The sequence below is a fragment of the Heteronotia binoei genome, chromosome 21 (genome assembly GCF_032191835.1).
Source record: "Heteronotia binoei isolate CCM8104 ecotype False Entrance Well chromosome 21, APGP_CSIRO_Hbin_v1, whole genome shotgun sequence".
NCBI classification, from domain to species: Eukaryota; Metazoa; Chordata; class Lepidosauria; order Squamata; family Gekkonidae; genus Heteronotia; species Heteronotia binoei.
Window position 1 is genome coordinate 101,561,823 of NC_083243.1, and position 18,917 is coordinate 101,580,739.

At 42.7% G+C, this 18,917-nt stretch overlaps 1 protein-coding gene across 1 annotated transcript in view; it reads right to left on the reverse strand.

The window, feature by feature from the left end:
- Nucleotides 1–18,917, reverse strand: part of EXT2 (exostosin glycosyltransferase 2) — a 164,340-nt gene that overhangs the window by 12,989 nt on the left and 132,434 nt on the right. Inside the window, exons 11-13 of the mRNA XM_060261890.1 lie at nucleotides 9,614–9,757; nucleotides 8,321–8,449; nucleotides 5,295–5,377 (exon numbers count right to left, since the gene is read on the reverse strand). Coding sequence (XP_060117873.1) covers nucleotides 5,295–5,377; nucleotides 8,321–8,449; nucleotides 9,614–9,757 — 356 coding nt within the window. The remainder of the gene's footprint in view (nucleotides 1–5,294; nucleotides 5,378–8,320; nucleotides 8,450–9,613; nucleotides 9,758–18,917) is intronic.

The window sequence follows — 18,917 nt, forward strand, 5'->3', positions numbered from 1 at the left end:
AACCTGCGGTGTCCCTTGGTGATAGGGATATGCAGGTAGGCCTCCGACAGATCTATGGAGGCCATGAAGTCTCCCCTTTGAACAGCCAGTAGTATGGACCTCAGAGTCTCCATTCGAAACTTCTTTGTAACTACCGACTTGTTCACCCACTTCAAATCCAGTATAGCCCGAATGTCTCCGTTCTTTTTGGGGACTACAAAGAAGACTGAATATGTGCCTTGAAATTTTTCTGTCACCGGGACCGATTCGATGGCTCCTATCTGAACCAGATGGTCGATGGCCATCAGCAATGTACGATGTTTCTCGAGGGATTGAGATCTCTGTACTTCCAGGAAACGGTGTCGTGGAGGTGAATAAAATTCTAGGGAGTAACCGTTGGTAACTGTGTCCAAAACCCATCTGTCTGAAACAGTTTGATGCCACACGTGGGAGAATCTTTGAAGCCGTCCCCCTATCCGACTGAGGTCCAATGGACCCGCCCAGTCATGCTGAGGTAGACTTCTTCTGTCCTTTGATTGGTTGACTTTGTTTCCCACCGAAGGAAGCTCTGCCGTCTCTGGCCTTTGGTTGCCACTTTGTTCTGTATTGCTTGAAGGAGGTTTGTCTTGAGTCTCTCCTATTTCCACGAAAGGACTGGAACCTCTGCCTCGTTCTGTTATCACGTCTCTTGGAGGGCAGGACTTTTTTCTTATTTCTGTCCTCTATAAGATATCTGTCTAGGCCTTCCCCAAAGAGTGAGGCCCCTTTAAAAGGAACTGCAGCCACTTTTGCTCTAGCTGAGGGATCTGCATCCCAATTACGTAGCCAGGTATTCCGTCTGGCTGTAACGCTAGAGGCCATAGCCCTAGCAGAGAGTTGAACTGCTTCAAGGGTCGAGTCTGATGCAAAGGCCGTGGCTAGCGTAATTTTTTTAAGTGAGTCCTTTACATCCCTAGGCAGATCCTCCCTCTTAGCTAGGTCAGAGAGACACATGTATGAAGCCCTACAGAAAAGAGACGTGGTAGCTGACACTTTTAAAGCACTAGCAGAGGCTTCAAAATCGCGACGTAAGGCCTGCTCTATGCGCTTGTCTGTCGGATCCCTTGGCATCCCATCCGCATCCATTGGTAGTATGGAATTAGAGGCCAGACTGTTAACCGGGTCATCTACCACTGGTAACTTCAGTCTCTTGGTCGCCTCTGGGATGAAGGAGAAGAACTTAGAGAAGTTTGATGACACCGTCTTAGGCTTGGCTGGATGTTCCCACTCAGATCCGATTATCGAGAAAAACCCTGAGGGCAAGGGGACCTGTAGGGGTTTTGAACCCGACTTGGGGATAATATCCTCCATTGCAACAGGAAACTCAGCATCCTCCTCATCCTTAGATTTTGGAGTATACTGTATCTGCAATGTCCTAATCACTTTTGGAAGCAGGCATGGATACACGTCTGCTGGAAACAGTTTGGAATGCGTAGAGGCTGCCCCCTCCTCTTCCTCAGAGAGTTCTCCTGTGTCAGGTGACGAAGAGCCATCAGACAAGTCAGAATCCTCTTCTTCTTGATCAGAGGGAACTGAATGCAAATCTAACCTACTGCGCTTAAGAGGCCTTGAGGGAAAACTTTCCTTTTCCTTATCTACCTCTCTGTGTTTTTGTTTGGCTGCCCTCTTAAGTGGAGGGGTTGGGGTGGCTGCAGAGGCTGCTTGAACCTCTTTTTTGACCAGCTCTTGAATCCAAGAAAGAAGATTAGACTTAGCTTCATCTGCTGAAATATCAGCCTGATGATCCCCTGTCCCTTCTTCCTGTGCTGGTGAATCAGCCAACTCCAACTCACATGTGCCCTCCTCCAACATAGCTCCCATAGGAAATCTAGTGGAAGCAGCCATCTTAGAATGAATGGCCCTATAGAAACACAAGAAGCATAGGTAAAATGGTTGCCATTCCCGCCAAAAACCTCCCCCCCCCTTCACCAGCATTAACTGGTTTTAACTCCCTTTCCAGGGGGCCATATCCACCAGGGCCACCCCTCCTGAGTGCAGAAGCAAACAGGGGAGACATAGGGAAGAAGGGAATGAGGGGAGGAGGGGGGGGGGGCTGAATAAAGGCGTCTGGATCCCAGACTCCTTCAACGCTCCGTGGGCTTGTGCCACTGGGAAAAAAGGGGGCTCTGGGAAGGTCTGCAGACCTCCTCTCCCCCTGGGAACTCCCTAAGGGTCCCCCCCCCCTTCACAGAAAGCTTACCGCCGCTTCTTATTCCCTTCCTGGGAACTACCGCGTCGACTGCGCTACCTTCAGCGCTTTGGGAGGGCAGCGTGAAGTTCACGAGTCCTCTCCCTTTTGCCCAGTTCCTCTTTGCGTCTTCCCTTTAACTTGCTGCTCCGCAGGCCCCTGGGGTTGCCAGAGTGCCTTTGCAGGGAGCTGATGGGGAAGACGAATCCACGGCCCTCAGCACGTTCGTCGGACCGGGAAGAGGCCGGCAGAACAAACAGGCGCGTATGCGTGCCTCACCAGGGAGGCTACTCCAGCGCTTTGATCTAGCGCGGGAGGGATTCCCCCCCCCCCCTTTTCACCCAGAGAAGAAAAAACAGCGGCTTGTCTTTTCTCCCTGCCAGGAGATTTCTTTTGCCACTGACTCCAGGTACTCTTTCTTGAGTTTTCTTTCTTTCTTTCTTTCTTTCTTTCTTTCTTTCTTTCTTTCTTTCTTTCTTTCTTTCTTTCTTTCTTTCTTTCTTTCTTTCTTTTTCTTTCTTTCTTTCTCTCTCTTTCTCTCTCTCTTTCTTTCTCTCTCTCTCTTTCTTTCTCTCTCTCTCTCTTTCTCTCTCTCTCTTTCTTTCTTTCTCTCTCTCTCTCTTTCTTTCAAACTTTCGGGTCAAGAGCCTCAAAGGGGCTCTAAAGCACGTCCTGCTTAGAAGGCAGGGCTGAACAAACTGGCTTCTGAGGATCAAGCACCTCCCCTTCGGGTCAAGTTTGTTAAGCCCTGCAATAGAAGAGGAGGAGCTGTGATCCCCAAGAGTGAGGACTGGCCCACTCCTGGGACCACTGGAGAACCTGAGTGGGAATGGCGCCTCCCGCTCGCTCCAGGCATGCACAGTCGATGCCTGCTCCCCAGGGCGAGTGGAAAGCGCGCCAAAAAACGCTCTAGGCGAGCTATTGGAGACTCCGAGGTATGGATCTGTTGCCTGCGGCAAGACCCATGTGTGGGACTGCACAGAGACCACGATGAAGATCTCTTGGTACAATTTCTTAAAGTTTGGCTTCAATGCTATTGTTATTATTAAATTCAGTTTCTAAACTGCCCTCCCATGTAAACAGGGCTTAGGGCTATGTGCAACATTCAGATATTAATCCATAATTAAAAACAGTAAAAATACAAAGAATTCACCTAAATAGATCCTGCTAAAGATTCCAAGCGTGCCACAGAATGCCAGGCAGATGGAAACTGTCGCTGTCCTTAACCTACCCCCTTGTGAAACATCTGTCTTACAGGCCCCCTGCAGAACTGCATTAAATCCCACAGGGCACAGATGTTATTCAGCAGAGAGTTCCATCAGGTTGGAGACAGGGTGGAAAATGCCCTCGTTCTGGTTGAGGACAGCTGGATGTCTCTCGGGCCATTTTGTAGCTCAATTAGTTCTTCATCCATTACCCTAACTCCCTCAGTATCCAAAAATGGAATTACAAATCTTGGGTCTCCATCAAAAGAAAATCCTCAGCTTTTCAAGTAGCATATCCAAATGGTCACAAAAAACTTGCAGATCATCATATTGTATCCCAGCTTCCTCTTCTAGCTCAGCTAGGCTTGGAAATTGGTATAGCTCATGACAGCCTATATTGTGTTTGAATAGAGTTAACTTTGAAATAAATGTATATAGATGACAGATTTGGCCTTGATAAGATTGACCACAGTTCCTTGCAACTGCAAATTCATTTAATTGAACTTTACAAATAGTTCTGATAAGCAAGCAATGCCATGCCTGATCTCTTTCTGTTCATCACTGAGCAAAACATTTGTGTCTTCAAAAAACTCTACAACAGTGTCAAAAAGGTCATAAACATGTCTCACACAGTTGCCTTTTGATAGCCAATATCTTCATCACTCTCAACAGACAGCTTCTGGAATAGCTGATTATTGAGAGCATGGGCTTTAATTTTATTCACTGCAGTAAAGACAGTGTGTAATGACTTGCGCAGGTGATCACTGAGGTTTTTTGCAACTAGATTATGGCGATGAATGACAAAGTAAATGGTAAAGACATCTGGCACTGCTTTTTTTCAAGTAAGCAATACACCTAGAGTAGCGACCAGTCACTGATGGTACTTCATCAATCGCACAAGCATGTCAGTAATGCAGAATTTCCTTCTCTTTGAAGAACTATTCAACAGCACAAAATATTGACTCCCCTTTAGTACCTGTTCTTAGTTGCCTTGCAAACAACAATTCTTGGGCCAAACTTTTATCCTTTATAAAGAGCACAGAAGTAAGAAGCAAAGATCCATTGCCTGGCAAAGTTGACTCATTTAGCTGTAATACAAACTCTGCTATCCTGAGAATGCTGTATCTTTTCATCTATGCATGTCTGCACTGAATTGTTGCTGAGAGGAATTGTTTTAATTATATAGTGTGCTGACTCATGCAAAACAGTACTCAGAACCTCACTAACTGCTAGTAGGATGAGTTATTCATTAATAGTATGTCTCTTTCCAGACTTAGCAATCAACAATGAAACAATGATACAGACAAACCATGAGTGTTTTGTTGTGAAGCACTGCAAAACATGTTTGATGTGTTTTACTATCACTCAAATATTTTCCTCAAATTTTGGTTATGGCTATACTGAATCAGCTACAATACCAGTTCATTCCTTAAGCTGTTATTCTCATTATAATTCTCCTTTTATAAATGTTTCATTCTTAGTAAACTGCCATTTTAGTAAGTCATCATTCTGAAACAATATTTGCATTTTAGTATAAAATGTGTTTCTCCATTAAAAATAAATATGACCAAATTAATTTCTAAGCATCTATTGATTTAAAACATAATATACATATAACATTGATTACATACATATACTAAAAACACAGTATAAATTATGCTCAAGTAGAACTGCTGAATTAGGGAACAGAAACCACATTTTCATAACCCTGCTGAGATGTAATTCAAAAGAAATTATTAGAAACTCCATTGTGCTAAAGCTACCATGGTAGACAAGAACTATGTAGCAGTATTTTGTAAAAACAACCTTCATCCTGACTTCAAAAAAGACAAACTGGGGGGGGGGGGGAGGAAATGATAGTGGGGCAAAGGAGAAGCACTCACCTTTCCACCATATGTGTCTGGTCTAGTGACAATCCATCTATGGCTGTGCATTCTGGACACTTAAATTTCTTTCTCGGGGTCACCTGTACAAAATCAGGATAACACTGTCAATAATACACACAGTAATCTCCTTTCTCAGAAAAGCAGTACAACACTTCTTGCACTTATCTGTAGTGTGTATGTCAAACCCTTGAAAAAGGTGGGGCATCAATACCATTTGGTTCCATCTGGCCCAGCTGACTGCAAAGCTTACAGTGATCCAATAAAAAAGTCTGAGGGTGGGGGAAGTTCACCTGCTATATGTGGAAAGTGGTGGTGTTGACAAGCTCCTTAATTCCTGTTTAATGACTGTTTTCTCACTGCCAAGGTCCCTGTATAAACACTATTTGTTCTTGCAGCCATAAGAGTGGTGAAATACAGCTTCCTCATATTTCACGGTAACCTTAATCCAATAGACACACTTTGCTCATTCGAGTTAATAGCTGACTGGCAAACTCTGTGAGGTTCTCCTGACTGCATTTAGGTGCCAAATTACTCTGCAGTGCCCTTGCACAGTTCAGATACTCTTGGAGCAAACACACATGCTTTATCCTCTAAAGACTTTTCTCCAAAACACAGTCACCAGCCTGGGTAAATGATGATGGACAGGCAGGAAAGCAGACTTTGCTAATTGAAGTAATGCCGGGAGACCTCTAAATCTCATTCTGAGTTGACATGCTTTTAAATGAGCAGACAAAGTGAACATCCAGGCCAAAAATGTGTTGAAATCATGTCAGGGGTAAGGTTCAATTTAAAAACTGATCTTGCAACTAACGTTCTTGCAATTAGCATTCCTATAAATCAGCTGTTGCCAGTTATTATAGGCATGGATAGATTGGGCTGGGAATTTTTCTCCTCTGGGTAATTTTGTTCAATCCCCTCGTCCCACACACACATTCAGTTTAAGCTATTTACTTCCTTCCCCCATTTGTCTGGTAAAAATAGTTGCTCTCCGACAATGGCACAAAAAACCCCTCCACTGCCCTAGGCAGCATAGAGATTTTAAGGCTTGGATCCTAAGCAAAATGGAAAGGGCATCATTTCAAGGAGTCAATAAAAAGAGGAGTCCATATTTGGGATATTGATGGGACAAGGCCCAAAAGGAACCTCATTACAATAAGACTCAAGAGCTGTTTGTCAATGTAGCCTAAGTGTCAGCCTGTTTTGGATGCGACTGAACTCCCCCTAGAAGAAGACACTCACAGTTTGGGGGTGTTGTTGAAGCTATAGAGGGGCTCTATAGCCAACTTCACTCAGTGTCAGCCCTTCCTTGAGAGATGCAGTCTGGTCACAGATATTTATGCTCTGATCATATCCAGGTTAGAGTACTATACTGTACACTTCATGATGCTGCCTTTACAGATGGTACAAACACAAATGCTCCACCAAGAATGCTGATTGGCACAAATTACTACCCTACTCGCTCTCTCTGGACATCTCTGCAGGCCCTGCTTCCGTTGTGTCCACCATCTGAGGCTAGACAGGTGGCAGCCTGAGAAAGAGCTTTCTTGGTGATTGCACCAAACTTTTGGAACTCCTGCACCAAAGAGATTCATCTGTATCCCTCTACTGATGTCTTCTGCCAGTGGGTACAGACTTTTTTTGTTGCATTTGGTATACTTCCAGTAATGGCTATGAGTTTTCCTACATGGTTTTGGTGAAGTTTTTAATGTATTTTTATTGAGTTATTTTATAATTTTAATGTAGTTTTTAACTGTTCTAACATTTTATGTGCACTGCCTTAGGGCCCCTTATGCTGTGGAAAGGCAACATAAAATGTTTTAAATGAATAAATACGTTACTGGGAGCATAATGTTATTCTGGCAGTGACAGAATAACACTGACTGCTGATTTTTTCTGAGCTCAGTTTCACGTGCTGTTCACCCTATATGGTGTGAGACACTGGAATTTAAAAGACCATCTGCTTCTATATGTGGACTTGCCCATCAATAAAGGTAGTTGGCAAAGTCTCTGGTATGTATGCCCTCATCAACAGGAGTGTCAAACATGCAACCTGGGGGCTAAATCAGGCCCTTGGAGGGCTCCTATCAGGCCCCTGAGCAACTGGCTATCATCTGCTTCTTTCTCCCTCTCTCTTGCTTCCTTCTGCATCACAGCTTGCTTTGCCAGGCTTTCTCAATTGCACAGGAACTACAGAGCAAAGTTTCTATTTTCTCCATTTGCTGAGGCTTGTCCCTTGGGGGAGGGATAGCCTGCTTTGCCAGGCTCTTTTAATTGCACAGCAGAGCTACTGAGTCAAGCCTCTCTTCCTTCTGTTGGCTGAGGCTCTTCCCCCTCCTGATTCCCTGAGGAAGGAAGGAAAGAGCCAGAGTTTCCTTTGCCCAGCTTCCTGGACCCCATGGAAGAGATACAAAGAAAGCACCTTTAAGACCAGCGAGTGCTAATGTTTTAATCATGTTTTATTTTAAGTTTTTTAAAAACCTTTAATTGTATGTGTGTCCATTATAAAGTTTTTGTCTCTGCTACCTGGTATTATATTTTATGACACATATGGCCTGGCCCAGCAAGGTCTCATTTATGTCAGATTCGGCCCTGTTCAAATGAGTTTGACGCCTCTGCTCTAAGATAATGTGGATAACCATAAGGGATATGTTTTTTTTTCTGTTGTGCCCCTAAACTTTTGAAATTCTCTCCCCATACATCTCCCTGGCACTGTGTTTCCCTCCTTCCCTGACTCCTACCCCCACCTACTGTTCATAGGGATTAAATGAAAACTGCTTCCTGTGTTATTCAATACTGATTTTACTATTATGCTACTACTTATCTTTTGAACATATTCTTATGCCATTTATTGTATCACTGTTTTACTGTTGGTCTTAATTGTTAGTGAAATGCCCTTTATTCGTGTTAATGTTAAAAGTTGCTTCAGACTCTAGACTCTAACCCAAGTGACATTCACATTCATATATAATTAAGACTTTGTGGCATTGCCACCTTACATAGACAGCAGTCAAAGGAAAGTTTACCTTAATGACGGCTTTCCCAGTAACATTAGCTACTAGAAAATTCATGGCAATGTCTTCACAATTCATGTGAGCATCCACCCAGTTCTTGATGTCTCCAGGCATTTTGTATGTGTACAAATAATTAAAATACTGTGGAATGAAAAAGAGTTAAAACATGTATATATATTTAGCATAGAGGCAAGCCTTTCAGACCACTGGAACTAACTGTTTAGAACTGGAATGGGAATTTGGGATACAAACTTCTTCAGTGCAAATCCTGCTGAAATTAATGGAAGTGTGTGAAAACAAGCACATCTAGGCTCTTATGCTACTCTCAGTCATTTCAGAATGGATTGCAAATGAAAGTATCCAGTGTGTGAAAGTGGAAGTGTGGAAGTGTGTGAAAACAAGCACATCTATGCTCTTATGCTACTCTCAGTCATTTCAGAATGGATTGCAAATGAAAGATATCCAGTGTTTTATACTCCTCATTTATTCCATTTCTATACTGTTTGCCCCTTTCAGTTAGAGCTTATTTCTCATATCATGTTAAAAAAAGACAACTCCCTTTCCCACTTCAAGTCATAGGCTGAGTTTGCTGAACCACACATACAAATAATAAAAGATGCAATCATTAGCTCTCTTCCCCTTTTCACACATTCCACACCTGTAGTTTTGGCAACCTATTTTTTAGAACTGAAACTTGCCAGACGGCTAAATACAAGGAACCATGGAAGTAGTTCCACATGCTCACAAGAGCTTTGGATCTAAGGCATACTATTGCCTCTGGAATAGCACTTCTCAAAGTTTTTGAAAATGAGGAGGATCTTGAAATAGAATAGCTGTTTGCCATTCAAAAGCAAAAAATGGCAATGTGTGGGCACACTTTACTATCTCGTGATATTACACCTCAAGTACAAACACATATACCAAGTGTTATCATTATTACCTTTGAGGATATCCTCTGCATCCACATATTCCTTACAGATCAGCTGGTAATTATAAAAATTATACTATGAAGCAACTAATGAGTGCAAAGAGAAATGCATGAGTAAGGCACATCATGACATGCTGTAGGGTGATTACACTCCGGCATTTCACCAAATGGTCCCTCTCACCAATGGAAAGTGGTTCTCTCTGGATCACATCTATTCTCCCAGTCATAGGAGGAAGTGAAAGGTCCCTGCCACCCTCTCAAGCCTCTATTGCTCATAGTGGCACAAAAAGCTCCCTCTGCAAGCTTCCTAAAATATGAAGCCACCACTTCAGAACCATGCTATGGACTTCCCAGTTTTTCTCAAAGTTGTATTTTACCTTATGGTAAAAAGCTGCTCCAGTGAGCACCATTGAGACTTCATTGGTCCACTCCGACTCATATTTCCATTTATTTGTCTCATGGTCCCACAAATGCAGGCGACCAGGGTACCCAACTAGTCTGTCAGGAAACTCTCTCCACACCTGCCGAGAACAATGGAGATGCTATGTTTGTATTCACTGGAAAAAACAGACATTTTCATGTTTTAGTTTAATAAGACTACATATATAATTAATATTCTACTGTTAGAATTTTTTTTTATTTTGTGCGCGTGTGTGTATGTCTGTGGGTGTGTGTGCCTGGAAATTATGGGTGTGAGACAGTGAATGTGCCCTGCCATTCTGAAACCACTGCTCTGGTCTCTACAGTGAACACTGGGCAGTCCTCAGGGGAACAGGTTTGCTTCATCCTCTGCTCCCTAGCTGCAGCATTTGGCTTCCTCACTCCTATGTTATGTACAGCATCTTGTACATGCAGTCTTAAAAAGTTACTTTATATACATGTGCAGTCATGCACACACAGTTACTTGACACAGTCAAACTATAATTGTCTCCTTGCTCATGTTCCAGAGGTCAGAAATAAACACCAACACTCACTCGCAAAACAACTTTCAACGAATTGGGGGTGGGGGGGTGGGAAGAAGAGGGTCAATTAAAGCAAAGTGTGCATGGTACAGTGACTAAAGAGTTAGATTAGGATCTGGGAAAGCCAAGTTTGAATCCCTACTCTGCCAGGGAAGCTTGCCAGTTGATATTGGGCCAGTCACATACTCTCAGCCTAACCTACCTCACGGTTGTTGTGAGGATAAGATGGCGAAGAGAAAAATGCAAGCCACTTTCGGTCCCCTTTGGGGAGAAAGGTGGGATATAAATTAAATAAATAAGCATGAATAGGCTGTGAGATGGAAGAAAATTTACAGAAACACACTATGGATTACAAATAATGATAACAATACTATGTCCAACCTTAGAAACATCCATAAATGGGACAAATATATGTTTGGCACAAGATATCTGCTACAATCCTGCTCCCCTAGTGCAAATGAAATGGTCTTTAGACACCTAATTTCTAAGGAAAGACTTAAATAACTTTTTTCTACCATTCTGAGTTTATTACCAACATATGGTAGAACTGTGACATCATAAGTTGTTTCACATGACTTGCTCGAAGACTTTTATGCATATGGCTGCCAAAATGCCTGAATGTTGATGAAACCAAGTTAGCCTCAGCATGATTTGAACCCTTCAGATGATCTTCTGATTCCAAAGGAACAAATACTGCACAATGAAACTTGTTCTCTGAGTCTATCCCATTCAATTTTGAATAAGCCTACTCAAAAATATATTTAGGGCTGTTTCACACACAATGTTCTTTCTTCCATGGAAAAGTTTGCAAAGCAAAACATGTCTTTCTTCCTCTGCTTTGGGAGGAACAGTCCTCTCCATAGCAGCCCCTAGGCTAGGGGCTTCTTTCTATACAATGTACACTTAAATATGTAATGGAACTCCTAGATTCCTGAATATATACATAGCACTGGTATGCTTGGAGGACTGGAAACAGCTGTGGCTTTCTGTAGAGTGTGCACTTTATGACAAAACCCATATAAGTGGCTGTGTGTGAAAGTCTATAGCTACAATATAGTACCATACTGACTTCACTATGTCAAGAAGCTTCAGATTGTCATCTTTATGGGATCTCCAACTTTAAAAAAAAACACTGAGTCATGTTAAGCAGCCGACCAAACCCCTTTCATTCCCCTTGCAAGATAAAAGGTGTCTTCATATATCAGTTTTTTCCTGACAATCTGTTTTACTTTTTCCATTTCCTTTCTTAATTTCCATATGCTCCCTTGAACAATTTCAGTTTTAAAGTAACTGTTTTTCATTTACTCCTGTGACTCCTCAGTGACTGTCTTGTAATATCACACTTTCAGCAAGTGAAAAATATTCTTGTGACATAGCAACTGAAACAATCAATCTTCATGAAACATGTACAGACACAAATAACTACTTGATTTGATCTTTGCTGTTAAAAATGAAAATATGTTTCTGTAGACACGGACCTTAACACAAAAATGAATAGAAATTAATGCTTACTTTAATGTTTAGACTTTGGGGGGAGACAAATGCTTTTATCAGAAGGTTAGCACTTTTTAAATGGAAAAACATAAAATACAACTGTTTTGATATGAAATATATTGCTACTAGGTTTAACTGAATTATTTGGGAGAGTAAATATATACCCTTCTACCATTAAACAGGAATGGAGTTAGGAACCAAAGCTTAATATTTATAGTTTTTTAGTGCTCTATAAAAGTGCTTTGGTAGAGCTATCATTACATTACAATAGTTTCATTGCCCATGCCTTGGTCTTGCCAGCTGCATACAATCAGGATGCTATTCCTATCACTTCATTACTCTGCCACTGACTACCAGATCAAAACACAGGCTGACAAGAGCACGGACAAGTCATCATTAATACACCCAGAGGTTCTACATATTGCTGGCTACATTACTCAGTGGACACATTCCCCAAGGTGTTCAGTTTGAAAGGAGGCATTTCAAGAAATCAGTAGTAGAGACAATGCATACTCCATACAAAACAAGGTAAAGAGTATATTTTAATATACATTGTTTCTTTTCTTGTTCTTTATTGCTGTAATTTATATGTCTCTCTATGTTGGTCTAGCTAACTATAATATTTTGAGAAAATAAAGTAATAACTTTAATCCCCTCCCCAAAGACTGCATTCGGTATGAGTATTTAACTTTGTCAGAAGTACTGCAACTGGCACTAGACAACACATATCTACCTACACTTTATGGACAATGTGGCAGTTCTACCTACTACCTGTCCATCACTGTTTCCTTCAACAGGCACCGTACAATATGAAAAGGTCCCTTGTCTATAAGAACTTGGGATACATTTTCTCAGGGTGCCCTGCTCAGGCTTCCTTTAGACTGCTGCCCACCAAGGGGCAAGCTGGGGAAGTGGTTTCATGCCAAATTTCCGTAGAACCTGGATCCTGTTTATTCTCACTAGCTGTCCTGCACATTTAATTTGGAACCTGAAGTTCCACTGAGATTATGATTTCTTGCATCTTTCACTTAATGCATAATGTGCTGAAGTTAGAACTTGAACTCAGCAAAGCAAAGTCACACCAGATGTCAGGGAGGGAGCAGTTGGGGCACTGCTGTGTTACTTTTAAGTAAAGAAGAGCTGGAAGAAGACAGTTGCTGAAGAGAACAGAGTTCTCAGGAAGAAGGAAGAGGGTATGTCACAGAGTGAAAATTAGCAACCTCAGCTGGGAAGACCAGATTTGCTGACTAGTAGCTTGTATTGGGTAAATAACAGTGAAAAATCCAACAGTGTCCTCAATGGAACAAGACTACTACATTACCCATGCTGCAGAACTGAAACACATCTGGAAAGAGGATGGAGAGAAAAGAGACAGACAAGTTATAGCAAAAGCATTCCAACATTTAGTATTGTTAAAATTCTCTCCAAAATAATATATAATTTACAGGTATAAGCCTGGTTAAATTACTGTAATTTAGATAGTGTGCTTTTTATTGCCTTATTTATAAATAACTTTCCTGAAGTACTGATCATTGCTGCCTTGCTTTCTGTCCTGTAGCATTAGCAATGACGGAGAAGAAATGAGGGAAACCCTTAAGAATGTAGTACCTGCCAATGGTCCTAAGCGACTTAAGTAACTCTTAAATAGTCTTCCTATCTCCACTAAAGAAGAAATATGGCTAGAATGCATATACTCCTATGGCAGCAGAAGGGTTGTTTATTTCTGCCTTGCCAATCCAAAAACAGATGCTCAATTCAGAAACCCCTTTCCTAATCTAAATTGTCAGAGGTTTTCTATTCCTTGGCTCCATCATCAACCAAAAAGGGAGACTGCAACCAAGAAATCAGAGACTGAGATTGGAAAGGGCAGCCATGAAGGAGGCAGAAAAGATTCTTAAGTGTAAGGATGTGTCACTGGTGAAGGTGATCAAGTTAATTCATTCCATGGTACTTATATTACTTTGTACAGGAGTGAAAGTTGGACAACGAAGCTGACAGGAAGGAAGTTGGTTCATTTGAAATGTAGTATTGGAAGAGAGTTTTACAGATACCATAGACCACCAAAAGGACACATAAATGGGTTGTAGCTCAAATCAAGCCTGAACTCTCCCTAGAAGCTAAAATGACTATTTTTTTTTTTGCCTAAACATTAAATATTTTCTGCCCTGCCCCCGGCCTGGTGGAACATGCTCACACCGGAGATCAGGGCCCTGTGGGATCTATTACAATTATGGAGGACCTGGAAAACAGAACTGTTTCACCAGGTCTCCAGCTAAGGCAACGGATGTCCAACCATCTTGGCCTCCCCTGCTCATATTGCCCTACTTAATGGCCCTATGGTGCTAAAAAGATCTGCACAGTATCTTCTGGTGAACTGGATGATGTACTGACCATCCAGACAATGCAAGAAGCACTCCGGACTACCACGAACCAGTCTGCCATCTTATTCTGAATTGGTTTTAAAGTGGAATTAAATTGTATAATTTGATATTGTTTTTACTGTGAAATGACCTGTTTGTGACTTGAGATGTGGTAGAATGGCTCCCCTGTGAGCTAGAGATGCCAAATTCACAGTGAGTCTCCAGCTGACTCTCTTCTACTTGCCCTCCAAGTATGGTGAGGGTTGGATTTAGGGGGGTGAATTACAACTCACCCAAAGCAGGTGCCCAAGGAAAGTGCTCTTTTAGGAGTATGTTGAATGGACCCTCTGCAAGCTAGAGACGGAGGACCTCCCTGGGATGCTCCTCTAGCTGCCCTCCAGGTTTGGTGAGGATTGGGGGGGGGGGCTGATGAGCAGTGCCCCCCCCCAACAGGTGATCCTAGAAAGCACTCTTTGGGGAAATCACAGCCCGGAGACAGGGTTACCCATTCATTTGAGTTTATGTTGAGCTCCTCTCCCTATACAGAATGGGCAGAATTGAGATGGTGCCCTGCATCACAGCCTTCTGCTCCACCAGATGCACAATCATCACATATGTGGAGTTCCAGAAAGTGGGTATGTCCTGTAGGAGCTAGTGTTCTGCCCCTTCCTGCCTTTCATGCAGCCAGTGGGCAGACCTGATGCTGCAAGAGAACTGGGCAGGAAGGCACCAACAAGTATCCAACAAGGAGCATGTCTCCAATGCGGCCTCATTCCAAGAGGTATTGATGGATTGACTCAGTCAACGAAGCCACAGATGTGGTTTCCCAGCCCTCTCCCCAGCCCAAGAGCATCCTTCATCACCAGATGCAGGGTGTGTGCTATGCAGATGATGCCCTTTAGGTCTACAGTCTTCACTGCTGCCAGCATGTTGGCACTAGTCCCCATGACCATGTGGCCACTGACAATGTCACTCATGGGCACCCACTCCTGCAAGCTAGTGCAGATTGTGGCAGTGATGTTCTTTGCTGTATGGTCTGCATCTACTGCCTGTGCATGGAGCAGAACCATTTTGTAGCCAGTCAGCAGGACAGTCCCCTGCTCCTGGGGCCCTGGTCTTGCCCCGGAAGTCCGGAGATCCTCTGGTAGCCACTAGTGGGCACTGAGGGAGAGATAGCCGTGCTGCTGGCTGCTCCACAAGTCTGCCATGAAGTGTATGGCCCGCCTTTGTGCTCTGGACAACTGAGCCTTGACCATTTCCACCACAGAATGCTGCAAGGAGGGCACAATTCATTGGCCAAGATTTCTCTGTGAGGGATGGAGCACCACAGGGTGACAAAGCACGGCAGCTGACAAAAGCCCACATCCTCCATGACAAAGGTTGTCCATCCAGGCAATCACCTCCTGGATTATTGCCTCCTTAGCCCTTCAGTTCAGTGGTGCCAGCATTCCCATGGGAATGACCTCCTGGAGGATGGCCTACCTGGCGGTTCCCCTCCCACCAGGAGGGGAGAGTTTTGAAGTGCTCCCAAAGTATCAGCTGGAAATGGAGGCCCAAAAGTGGGGCAGTCTGGAGGCATAGATGCTGTACTGTGGGGCTGGACTGGAAGGACCAATGGAGGGGAGGACTAGAGGCAGAAGCAGCCCCATGGAGTTGGGATGTGGAACAGCCCCCAGTTCATCACCACTCTCAGATTCCTCCTCCTCTGCAAAGAGTCTTAGCAACTGCTTCACTTTGGGCAGTGCTAATAGCTCTTCTGCCTCTGACTCCATCCCCAAGAGTGCATGAAACAAAAGAGGCTCTGCCTCTGAGACCCCTGGTGACACCCCACTGCACCTGGATACTGGTGGGCTAGCAGGACAGGCTTGTTCCACAGGGACAGGGGCCTGTGGGATGAGGGGTGGACTTCTTCCCCCCACAATGAGCACCCTTGGCCCCCACTCTCATCTTCATGGCATAGAGGGGTGCTGGCAATTAGGAGTGTGTGAGTCCTTGGGCTGAAGTACTCACTGGCTTTGCTCCTCTGCCTGGCTGTAACAGAGAGACAAGTGACTCAGAGCTCTAAGGCACCAACACTATTCACAGACTAACAATTCCTTTCCTCTCTGCCTGGCTGTCTTCTACTCCCCCTCTGCCTAGCTGCCTGCTGCAAAGTGAAAGTAGCTGGGTGTGAGCTGGGGGTTTGTATCCATTCTGCTCCCATGGGAACTTTCTTGCTGGCAGTCAGAATTGCCCATCAAACTTTGAAGAGCTAAGATTGGTGTTTCCAGGCTGCAGAAGTTCATCCCTCCCATCCCCCCACTGCCTTGACAATTTATTAATCGGTGTCAAAGTGTCCGGCCACAAACCACTCCCATGAACCTCTATGAAAAACAATTTGGTTCATGGGCAGTTTGTAAGAGAAGCAAATGCAAGAACCAAGGCTCACAAACCATGAACTGGATCTGGTTCATGCATCAGTTCATGTCTATCCCTAACAGCAACCTTTGAAAGCTACTGACTGAATTTCTAAGAGCAGTAGGACACAAACAGTAGTGGACATTTCCAAAACTTAGATGAAACACTTTGGCATTGCACCATGTCTAACTTATTCTTCTACGAATATACAAGAAAAAGTATGCCAAGTTAAAGCTTATATAGGAAGAAAAGGAGGAATCTCCTTGTTCAGCCATTAACAGGCATTTAGTATTTCATGTCGCTACACAGCCTAAATAATGAAGCTTCTTAACTGAAACCTAAGTTTACAGTTATTACTATTTGTAAGTGGCATGCAGAGGGAGAAAGGCATTCAGTGACTTGCTTTTCACAGCTCACAAAATCTAGATTGGTAACTCCAACACTACCATTACCTTCTTGATCATGGCACCAATACATCAGAACACTCTTCCCAGAGAGATTTGTCTGTTCCCCTTCGGTTGCCATCTTTTGCCAGTTGGTAGAGATTTTGTTGTTTTGTTTGCATTTTCTCAATGATCCCCAATGTTTTATGTTTTGTAACTATTTTATATGTACTTTAATTCTTTCTTTAAAAACTCTTTTTAAAAAGTTGTTTTAAATAGGTAAGTTTGGGAGGCAGATTTATTTTATTAGTTTTATAACATATTTTATAATGTACAGGGTTTTTTTCCCGGAAAAAAGAGGTGCCAGAACTCTCAAGAGGGAAATGAAGGAGAGACGCATGGGTGTCCCTCATGAACTTTAAAACATTTTTTGAGAATTTTGTTTCCATGAGGAAGTTCAGGAACTCTGTTCCCCAAGGGAAAAAGTCCTGGTCATGTATGTTTTAATTGTTAGCTGCCTTGGTGTTCTCTGTAAGGCCAGAATGGAGGGATACAATTTTTTTGTAAGTAAATAAAATAAGTAAGCATAAACAAACAGAACTATTTTGGAACCCAAAATAATAAATTGTCATACTTTTATTAGATACTGCAGTATCACTCTCCAATGCCCCTGTGTAGGTGGAGATTCAAAATGTAAAAATGTAGTTCAGAGGAAGACTGGTCTAGTTTGCCTTTAATTTTTAAAATTACAACTGGATGAATACATGGTACATTTCTTGGCTCTTTTGCTTTTATCTTACTCATAAGAAGAACAAAAATTGCTGATGAGTGAGTAGAAAAGGAGCATAGTCCTAGCACTTTAAGAACACAGTGCAGTACCTGTCAATAGTTCTGTCAACACAATGCTGAAAAACTGTCCTCTTACTGCTCTCAAAGCTCCCACTTCTAGTCACAGAGCAGTTACTGTGTCTTGCTTCCTTAAATTAAACAACACACAGGGGCTACATTGCTCTGGCTTCAAAAGTTTTGTACCATGCAATAAATCACTAAGGACTTTAATAGTTCACTTTTAACAAGTATAAAATGTCTGACACTTGGAGAATCACTTTAATTTTTATGGCTGAAAGTATACAGAGAATGAATTGCCCCCCCTTCTTTTTTTTATAAAAAGTCCTAATCAATATAGCCAGACAAGCCTGTTCTACTACAGTGTTCTGCCACACATTTAAAACCAGGGTCTGGAGAATGAGAGGGAGAGAGGGAGAGAGAGAGTGAGAGAGAACGAGAACAAAGGTTACCAACAGAACATTTCCAAATGTTTCTCTTAACTGAAGCAAGGCACTTAAAAAGAAACCCTCTTGGTAACATTATATGCTGCTACTGTTCCCTCAGCATTCTCTTGCAAACTACACAGAAACGCAACAGATACTTTCCTGGTGAAATACATAAACAGATAAATAAATTACCACATGCTGAGGACAAGTTAAACATCTGGTAGCCAGCTCAAGCCTGCCATACAAGTCAAAGACACTCTAACCCAGGAAAGATTGATCTGCAGTCACTGATTAGGGGGTTGAAGGTAAAAACTGCATTTATCCACACTTCCCTTTATGCTCTCTTACAGAGAAAACTGCAACTCCCCATCTCAACCCCACCCCAAAATATATTGCTGGCCACATTAGCCTGATTCAGCTGTGTTTTCTTTTTAAAATACTGCAAACTCATTTTGGTGCAGTCCAGGCATATTTGATAAGGCTCTTTAAAATCCTACCTGATCAGCACCGCTGTAGATGGCAGAAGTGTTCTATCAATTGGGGAAGATTTTTTTTTTAAAAAAAAACAACAGCGTTGCAAGGCTCAGATGTGTTTGCCAAAACAGGGGAAGCTTTATCCAAATGGCACAGAGTTCACAGAAATAGTATCCAGGCTGTTATACAGGCAGTGTTCTATCATCCAAGCATCTGGCCAACATCAGTCAAATAAAATAGGTAAAATGGAACCAGCAGTTCAAACATGGAACTGAGAGTTACAGATTTCAGATTCCACTGCTGTTTCACTGGATAACCTTGAGAACATCACTTACCT